Source organism: Aethalodelphis obliquidens, unplaced genomic scaffold, assembly GCF_003676395.1.
Source record: "Aethalodelphis obliquidens isolate GAN/ISIS:26980383/991018 unplaced genomic scaffold, ASM367639v1 scaffold19, whole genome shotgun sequence".
NCBI lineage: Eukaryota > Metazoa > Chordata > Mammalia > Artiodactyla > Delphinidae > Aethalodelphis > Aethalodelphis obliquidens.
Genome location: NW_020837963.1, coordinates 29,340,446 through 29,350,442, shown reverse-complemented (window position 1 = coordinate 29,350,442; position 9,997 = coordinate 29,340,446). Strand labels below are relative to the sequence as shown.

General features: G+C 50.5%; 1 protein-coding gene and 1 long non-coding RNA gene across 2 annotated transcripts in view; one reads left to right on the top strand and one right to left on the bottom strand.

Moving 5' to 3' along the window:
• Positions 1-9,727, bottom strand: LOC113626872 (uncharacterized). Its single transcript, XR_003435313.1, has 3 exons — positions 8,150-9,727; positions 7,778-7,909; positions 1-1,865 (listed from the first exon to the last, which is right to left on the bottom strand). It is a non-coding gene; the product is annotated as an uncharacterized LOC113626872 (long non-coding RNA).
• The window catches only part of SLC66A2 (solute carrier family 66 member 2), a 48,747-nt gene continuing 48,441 nt past the window's right edge, over positions 9,692-9,997 (top strand). Inside the window, exon 1 of the mRNA XM_027118832.1 lies at positions 9,692-9,825. Within this exon, the coding sequence (XP_026974633.1) occupies positions 9,765-9,825 (61 nt within the window). The 5' untranslated portion in view covers positions 9,692-9,764. The remainder of the gene's footprint in view (positions 9,826-9,997) is intronic.

The window sequence follows — 9,997 nt, the reverse complement described above, 5'->3', positions numbered from 1 at the left end:
GCCCTTAACTTTTATTTTTAATGCAACATAATTAACTATTTTTTTAACGTACTATTTATTATGCAATTCTGGCCCCATTTACAGTAAGTTGCCTTTCCCAGAAGCAATTATCCTGAGTCATGAGGACCTCCGGTACTAGTTGTGAATTTTAAAACAGTGGCTCTCAGACCTGGCTGCATGATAGAGCCACGTAACATTTGTCAGCACTCTGGACGCCTTGGCATTTGTGGTTTTAAAGCCCTCCAGGGGTTTCGGTGTGTGAACAAGCAGTCAAAACTGCAGAATGAACAGATTGAGGAAAACAGAAAAGGAGGAACTGGCTTAAACCTCCCCAAAGGCAGAAAGGGTCTTCATTTTCTCAAATTTGGACATAGACCAATGTCTTACTGCCAGCTGTTTAGAACTTGAAATAAGATAGATTTTCGAAAGATTCTTTCTTCTGCCTGTTCAAATCTGCCTTTGATTTCTCTAGTGAGTTTTTCATTACAGCTATTGTACTTTTCAGCTCCAGAATTTCTTTTTGGTTTCTTTTAGGTTTTCTCCCTCGTTACTGATAGCTCCACTGTTCACACATTGCTTTCTCAACGTTCTATGTTCCTTTAGTTCTTTGAGCATCTTTAAGGCAGTTGTTTTAAAGTCTTCATCGAGTAGATCTGTCATCAGGTCTTCTTTAGGGCCAGTTTCTATTAAATAATTGTTCCCTTTGAACAGGTCATACTCTCCTGTTTCTTTGTATGCCTTGTGATTTTTATTTTGTTGTTGCTGAAAATTGGACATTTGAATCCAATAATGTGGTAACTCTGGAAAGCGGCTTCTCCCCCTTCCTCAAGGTCTGATGCTTTTTGTTACTGTTTTTGTTCTTTGCTTGTTGTAGGTTGTCTGAGCTGAGGCTCAGCCTGAGGTGGAAACTTAATGTCTGCTCAGGTCTTTCCTGAGCCTTTCCTGGGCATGTGCCATCATTTTCTGTCTTTTCGTGTCTATGCAGTTGTTTTTCAATGCCCTAGTCTTTAATGTCTGGCTTGAAAAGGGGGGAAAGAGAAAAACAAAGGGGGATAAACGGGGCACTCGCCCTTGAAATCCACTTGGTGGGGGAGGGGTTTGCAACAAGGGGGGAGGTGTGGCAACAATGGCCACCTGCCTCTTTGGCTGCATCTCTGCCATCTTAAGCAGCATCAGAGCACAGATTCCTGATATTGGAGGACAAGGTCCTTTTGGTCCACCCTGGCTGGCTTCTGCAAGCTGCTCTAGAAACACGTGTATGGCCTCCTGCCATGTGGCTGAGGGTGGGACGGGTAGGTGCTACGTGCTAAGACCTGAAAGTCACCACAATTGACTGCAGTAACAATCCAGCACTTCCCCTGGAACTTGCAAGCCTTAACCAGCTCTGGATTCCAAGTCAGTTACATCAGACAGCTTCTGTCCCTGCAGTTGTGGTCCAGGTGGGGGCCATTCCCGGTGCTTCTTGCTCTGCCATCATCCCAGAATCCTCTCCAACCTATAAACTTCTTTAAAAGCTTTTAAATACTTACTTCCAAGGTTGCCCCAACTCTTGCTCTGACCAGCCCAGCATCTGGTTTTTGTTCTGCATTGGTCAGTGTCAGTGTTGGTGTTCCCACCACTCCAACAACTCCTCTCAAAGGCCACCCCAAGGGAAATACACAATGAAGAAACAGCTTTCTTTGCCGAGTAAAAATAAAATCAGCTCGCCTTTTTCCACTTCAGGAAAATCAGTGTCTTGCTGTCAGCCCCTCAGAGGTAGAAACTCTGGGGCTGGGGGCTGGCTCCTGGCCACCCCCCACCCCATGTTAGCATTCACAGGTACTTCTGAGCCTCTCAGTGGGCACCTGTTTGTGGCCCACAGTTGCCTTGGGAAGAAAAGAAAATCCAAAGTCTGAGTTAAAAATGAAGTTGCTTCTTTTCCAGGTAAACAATTTTATCACGTCACAATCTTCCGTTTTTTTCTGCCGCACCACGTGGCTTGTGGGAGCTTGTTCCCCAGCCAGGGATCAAACCCAAGCACCCCCCCATCCTCCCTGCACCCCCGTAGTGAAAGCGCTGAGTCCTAACCACTGGGATGCCAGGGAATTCCCTGTCACATCACAGTCTCAATGAGGGACCTCAAGGAAACACTTGCGTGAGCTTTAGAGAATGTGTCCAGCTGGACGAAAGTGTCCAGCTCTCTGGGGAGCCTCGGGTGCTTGTTCCAGCCCCAGCGAGGAGTGAGGGCCCAGGAAACTCTCAGGCAAGGTGCGGGGAGGGAGAGAGGGAAGGAGGGAGGGAGGAAACATTCAAGAAGCCTCTGGGTGATTGGTTGCAAGTTAATGCACACTTTGTATTTAAAAATTCTGTTTAGTACAGTCTATTTTCCCTTTACTGTATGACTTTTCAAATAAAAAATTGTGCTTTTTGCTACTGGTCAGGTCACAGTCTTAAGAGGTAAGATACTTGAGGAAATGTGAATGACAGAAAACTTAAGTCGCCTGAAACGTTTCTGGAGCTCAAGCACATTAATTATCATTTAAAAAGCAGGCCACCAGGCAGCTGAGCAGAAGGGGGGCTCCGGGGGCCCCTGGAGGGAATGAGCATCCTGCTCCCCTGCTTCCTTGGTGTAAACATGATGCTGGTAGAAGCAGCAGACACAAGGCCAGCATCGTGTGAGTCCATTTTCTGAAACGTCCAGAACAGGCAAAGGCATAAAGAAAGAGAGCAGACTGCTGGTTTCCAGGGCTGGAGGGGGCAGGGGCTGGGGAGGAACTGCCTAAGAGGCGTGAGGTTTTATTGGGGGATGAAAATGTTCCAGAACCAGATGGAAATGGTGCTCCCACCACACTGTGAATGTACTGTATGCCACTGTTCATTTAACAGAGCTAATTTTCTGTTGCATGAATTTTGCCTCAATTAAAAACAAAGAAGAGGAAGGTTCACAGGCAAAAGCGTGCGCTTCTGGAGACGGGATCGTGCGTGTGTGCTGTGTGCTCCTGAGGGCACCCCTCAGCGTAAGCACTGCTGTTCTCGGCTGACTGGTAGTAATCTGCACCTCGAGCCTGCATTCTGCATCTTCTTTCCAGCAAGAGTTCCTTTCGCTGAATGAGTGAGTGGTGAACGCCGAGGACGCGGCCTTTCTCTCCGCGAAGCCACCTCGAATTCACAGGCGATGCTGCCCCTGGACGCCTCCTCCATTTCTGCTGTCAGCCCTCACGCCCTCTGCTGCCGCCTCCAGCTCCGTCCTCATCTTTCCCTTCCTCTGCTGCCGCCTCCAGCTCTGTCCTCGTCTTTCCCTTCCTGAGTCAGTCCCCTTTGCAGTCATGAACTTCTGCTATTAGAGCTTGTTGCGAACCACTGCCTTTTGTTTGTTTTTGTGCTACAAGATCTTGCATTCATTTTCAGTGGATTTTCAGCCAAACACAGTGAACAAAGGTCACATTCCAACTTCTCTGTTTTTATTTTTCATCTCACAGGTAGCTGAGATCTAATTACCTGGTTTGAATTTGAAATGGTTTCTATTCCAACTATTAACAAAGAATTTTGAACATGAGACGCCTTCATTTGCCTTCTCTTACTTTCCCTGTGCTCACTGGCCACATAGTCTGCTGGATAAACCAACTGCACGGAACTTCCATGTCACTTTTTAAAATAAGCGAAACCTTTTCTGGGTCTTTTGAGACTTCTGATGTGACCCCATCGGTCCTTTGAGCTCTGCACGTTGTTCACATCTGGACGGTTCTTTGTCTGGTAACTGCACACGCTTATTCTGGTCTTTTCTTTTTCGATGTGATCAGATTCAGACCTCATCTTTACTCAGTTTAATTTCACTATGGGCTTTTTCTCTGCATGTTTTACAAAATAATTCCTTGATAAAACTTGTAACTATGTAGTTCCATAGCCTTCTAGCCTTCCTCTAGTCTTCAACCTATGCGCAGATTTCCCACTAGCATTTGTTTAGTTTCTTCAAACTGCAGTTTTACCCCCCAGCTCAGCCTCTTTTTCAGAGAGCATCTTGTTCTGTACACACTTCCGGCCTCCCGCAAGGATGGCTCACTTAACTAGGGGATATGACATCATTGCCACAATGCTACTGGCTAAACTGCAGACGTTAGATCTGTCCAGTTTCACAGGCACGTTTGCTTATTCACTTACTTTTGGTGCATAATGCTACCATCACCCGACAAATTTTAACAATTGCATCTATTTCTCTGAAGATATTTAAAAACGTTCGCACACTCTGCTGTTCAGTCGCTGGCGTCTTTTGCACTTTCTGGAAAGTGAAGTTCCCAGAAGAAAAGTGGCAAAGCAATCGATTCCTGACAAAGCAGTGAGGGTGCCAGGCGCCCAGGTACTTCATGAAAACCAGGCTCAGACCCCCGTGGGCAGCACCGCCAGGGCCCCCGGGCGCTGCTCCACTCGTGATTCTCAAAGGTCTCCGACACCAGCCTCTGCACCCTTGCTTCCTACTCGTCTCTTGGAGGCCGACGGGGCTCTAACTAGTTCCCAACCTTCCTACCACCCGCCTCTCAAGCTGGGGGCTTGCTCTGTAATTCGGGGCCCAGCCGGTGGTCTCCCGGCTGCGGGACACCCCTGCCCCGTTCACTTTGCTCAGGTGGTGTCCCACCTCTGTGCTCGGGCAGCCGCCCCACGTGCTGTGTGGTCTTTGGTGTTTCTGCTGCCCTCCTGATTTCACTGCAGGTGGAGTCTGCATTTCCGTGTAGGGGTTCCTCACTGCTTTGGGGGAGGGACATGTGCATCTAGGCTGGTGCTCTGTCTGGCCGGGCCTGCGGCCCAGGAGCTCTGTCTCCATCTCACCAGGGAAACCTCGGGGCTTCACAACCAGGAGCCGGACAGGACACCTCTCAGGATGCACATCTTTCCTTTCCTGCTTTTAAAAGAACATTCTCTCCCCTTTGTTGTCCTTTTATCTTACTTTTGTGTGTTTGTCATTTACAATCTATGGAGGTGACAGCGTTCTTGTGTAAGGTCCTAGCAGTCCATCGGCTACATGACACTCCCGCACAAAGGCTGAGGTGGGGGGCCCTCCAGCATGGGGCTCTGGAAGGCAGAGGCAAGGCTGAGAAGGGTGGTCATATCCTCGACCTTCGAGGATGTCCAGGGCCTGAGCTGAGTCCAGTAGAGGCCAGAGGAGACCTGGAAGGGTGATGGCCTGTCCCAAGGCCTGCGGAGATGGGACATGCGGCGGGTGCAGGGGCGGGAGCACAGTTCTGTGCTCTCTGTAGGTGTTCTTCGCCTGTAGAACCATTGTTTATGGAGCAATTGCAGAGCCGCCGTGCTGTCAATGAGTATTGATGCTAATGAGAGGTGCCGTTTATGTCTACCGCCTGCTCTGTGTGGGGCCGAGGGCAACTCGGGTGGGCTTGCAGTGGCTCCACTACGTGGGAACACAGGTGTCAGTCTGGAAAGTCAGCAGTGGGCTGATGTGGGCTGTTAGGGGTCACTGGGCTGGGGTTTGTGTAGTATGGTTGACTGTTGTTAGATACCATTTGGGAAGTGCTAAAGTTGTGGACACTTCAGAATTCGTGTGCGTGTTAGGGGAAGTGATGCTCCTCTGTAATGAACAATGCCTGTTCCAGTGGTTGAGCCCAGCGACATTCTCATTGGTGGCCACGTCCTCGTGGAGCTCTCTACTACCTTGTTCGCACCTGGCCAGCAGGAGAGGGCGAGCAAGGAGGGTGGGGTGGAGACTGGCGGGGCCAGGCACCTCCACCCATGTCACTGGCCAGAGGTCAGCCGCACGGCCGCCCCGAGGCAAGGGGTGGGCCTGGGGGCCAGCAGTGAGCCCGGCCTCACATGGTAAAGGCACGAGCTCAGGATACATGAAAATAGACATTCGCCAGGCAGAAGCCAAGGCCGGGCCCATGATGCCCTGCAGCTGCCCTTCCCAACCGCCCAGCTCTGCAGCCTCTACAAGCCTCAGCTGGGTGCTTTGTCCACAGCCCCTGGATTCTATTTTGTCTACATTCAGAGGCAGAATGGAGTTCTCAGAAACAACCGGTAAGCACATCCTCCGGCAACGGGATGCATGGACCCTCGGGTGACTCTCAGCCCGCGCGTCCTCATCGTGCCGGCTCAGCACAAGCCCTCAGCCTGGTGGGCTCAGTGACTTCGGCGAGAGCTTACCTTTCTCGATGCCGTTTCCATATTCTCGACTCGTTCCAAAAATAGCACCTGTGCGCTGAGGAGAAGGTAAGAGCTCACACCTGGAGCCCATCTGCCTCAGCTAGAGCCTTGCAATGGAGCCCACAGGCATCCAACAAGTGGCATGTGCTTGGCTCAAGGGCAAACGGGGGACACGTCTGGATGCCACACGACCCAAGTGTGGGACATGCTTTCACTTCTGGGGAGAGGTAGCAATGCAGAAACTCGCCTTTTCTTCTGGTAAAGTGGAGCCATGTATTTTTTTCAATTAGAAAAGTCATACAGGGACTTCCCTGCTGGTCCAGGGGTTAGGACTCCGAGCTTCCACTGAAGGGGGCACGGGTTCAATCCCTGGTTGGGGAACTGAGATCCCGCATGCTGTGTTGCAGCCAAAAAATAAACATTCCCCCCAAAAATCATACATACTCACTGTAAAAAATTTAAGCCAGGGATTTCCCTGGTGGCTCAGTGGTTAAGAATCGGGGAGTCTGCCAATGCAGGGGACATGGGTTGGAGCCCTGGTCCAGGAAGATCCCACGTGCCGCGGAGCAGCTAAGCCCGTGCACCACAACTACTGAGCCTGTGCTCTAGAGCCCCTGAGGCACAACTGCTGAGCCCGCAAGCCACAACTGCTGAGCCCGCGTGCCACAACTACTGAAGCCCGCGCGCCTAGAGCCCGTGCTCCACAACAAGAGAAGCCACTGCAATGAGAAGCCCGCGCACTGCAATGAAGAGTAGCCCCTGCTCGCTGCAACTAGAGAAAGCCCGCACAGCAAAGCAACAAAGACCCAATGCAGCCAAACATAAAACAAATTAATTAGTTAAAAAAATTTAAACCACACAGAAAGGTATAAAATAGTCATATGAGAGATAAGTATTAAGAATTGAGGCTTTATCTGCTCAGACTTGTTTCTCACGCACTTACTCATATACGTGAATAGATTACTAATGGTCTTGCTGACGCTCCGTCTTTTTGCAGCGTAGAAGCAATTCCCTTGGGAGGGCGAAGGGCCAGCAGCATTGCCTGAGACAGCTGTCCCTGTCACCCATCTGCTCACAGACCTCCGTGGTCCTCTTCCCTGTATTTCTGCTGCACAGGACACCACATACCCCAGGGACAGTGTCGCTTGCGGAGGCTTATTTCTGAACCTCACCCAGCCTGACAATCTCTGTCTTTTAATTGGTGTGTTTAGACCACTCACATTTAAAGTGATTATTGATATAGCTGGATTAAAATTTAGCACTTTGTAATTGTTTTCTATTCATTGCATTTATTGTTTCCTTTTCCTCCTCATTTTCTGCCTTCTCTGGTTTTAACTGCATTTTATACAATTCCATTTTTGTCTCATCTCTTGGTGTATTATTTATGGTTTAAAAAAACTTTTCTAGTGGTTGCCCTAGGGTTTACAATATATATTTTAAAATTATCTAAGTTCACCTTCAAATAACATATGCTGCTTTATGTGTAGTGCTGGTACCTTATTTGAGAATATTCCCCAATTCCTCCCTTACATCCCTTGTCATTCATTTCATTTATCCACGTGCTATAATCACCCAATACACTGTTACTTGATTGCTTTAAATAAACAATAATCTTTCAGATTAAGAATAAGAGAAAAAAAAGATTTACCTTCATTTATTCTTTCTCTGAGGGTCTTCAATTCTTTACGGAGATCCAATTTTCCTTCTGACTAAATAACTTATTTTAACATTTCCTCCAGGGTTGGGGATTTCGCTGGTGGCGCAGTGGTTAAGAATCCGCCTGCCAATGCAGAGGGCATGGGTTCGAGCCCTGGTCCGGGAAGATCCCACATGCCACGGAGCAGCTAAGCCCGTGCGCCACAACTACTAAGCCCGTGTGCCTAGAGCCCGTGCTCTGCAACAAGAGAAGACACCACAACGAGAAGCCCGCGTACCACAAGGAAGAGTAGCCCCGCTCGCTGCAACTAGAGAAAGCCACAGCAACGAAGACCCAACGCGGCCAAAACAAAACATTCCTTACAGGGCTGGTCTGCGGGCAATGACTTCCTTGGGGCCATGTTTTTCTGAGAAGGTGTTTCTCCTTCGCTTATGGATTCTATACTAGTTCCCAGTGGTTTGCTGTGATAAACTGCCACAAGCTGGGTGGCATAAAACTGCAGAGATTTGTTCTCTCACGGTTCTGGAAGCCAAAAATCTGAAATCAGTTTAACTGGGTCAAAATCAAGGCGTTGGCAGGGCTCTGCTCCTTCCAGAGGCTCCTGGGAGGATCAGCTCCCCGCCTCTGCCAGCTGCTGGTGGCTGCCAGCATTCCTGCGCTGCATTACTCCAGGCTTCAAGGCCGCATCTTCAGACCTCTCTCTGCTCCGTCACCACATGGCCTCTGTGTGTCTCGAGTCTCCTTCTGCCTCTCTCTTATAAAGATACACGTGATGGCATTTAGGGCCCACCTGGGTAATGCAGGATAATCTCTGCATCGCAAGGTCCTTAACGTAATCACATCTGCAATTTCTTTCTTTTCACAGAAGGTAATGTTCACAGGTTCCGGGAACTAGGATGTGCTAGTTCTGGGTTTCATTTTTCAGACTGCACAGTTTGGCCGGCTTCTTTTGTTTGTAACACAGGAAGCCAGGTAATGTGCAGCAGCCGACATGAGCTCTCTCCTTCTGCTTGAGCGATGGTTCTGGACCAGTGGGTGCCCCTCTACTCCAGACAGGTGGGGTTCACAAGGATTACAGGCCCCTTCTGTGGGGCAAAATCTTGGGTCAAGAATGCAAGATTGTATGCACTTCACAGGGCTCTGGAGGCGTTTGTTGCCCACGCTCCACCTGGCACAGCTGATGGGTCCAGGGCAGCAGCTGGCTATGGACGGGCACCACTTTGCCCACGTGCTCCAGGACAAACAGGGCCAGATGCAGTGGCCTCAGATGCTCCAGTGCGTGGGGAGGGAAGACTATATCCCTACTCCAACCTCCACCATAAAGGGGACAGAACATTCTGGAGCTCCAGAGCTCGGGGGAGGATCTGGCTAAGGAGGAACACCACTTTTCTTCTCCAGCCCCTCCAGGACTTCCTTCTCCGTCTGTGTTTTATTTCCTTGTACGTTTCTGGTGCTGTGTTCTCGGCCTTCTCTGGTGGATACTCAGTACACTGGCCTCAGAGGCTGGAGAGGATGAGAGCAACCTGTGCTTCACGGAGAGCTCTCCTTATAGCCAGGCTCGTTGGGAGTTGCTCTAAGTGAGGTTGTACCTGTTCTTAGGATTTCCCACGAAGCGTACCAGGTAGGAAGCTGGCTGGCCGGTATGTGCCCCTGGGACCCCCCTCTCTCACCCACCAGGCCTTCCCTTTTGGGGTGATTTGGGCTTGCTGTGGTGGAGGTGGGAGCCCTGGGGGAGCTCCTCTGTAGACAGAATCCTGGGGGCCTGCAGGCGGTCTTCTCTGCTCTGAGCCCACCTGCACAGGGTCCTGGGCAGGCTGGCTGGCTTCTCACAGGGCCCTCCCTGACCCCCACCCCTCCCTCGCCCACCAGCATCTGGGTTCTGAGCACCTACCTCCCTCGAAGGGCTCACCTTGGTCAGGTGACACACTCAGGAATTCCTGTTTTCTCTCTCAGTGAGTGCTAGAGTTGTGCGCTCGAGATGAAGCACGTACCCTTCGCGGATCCGAGCTCCACCGGCCAGCACTGTCTTCAGGGACAAGGTACCTAACGCACTTGTGGACGGCAGTCCTGGCTGCTGCCGCCCTGGGCCCCGAAGTGGACCTTCAGGGGCTTCAGGCTGCGGGTGGGCTTTCGCTTCCCCGAGGAGTCGCGCCCCCGGCCCCCCCGCCTGGCCGAAACTGCCCTGGCCCTCTGCAAACTTCCGAACGCCGC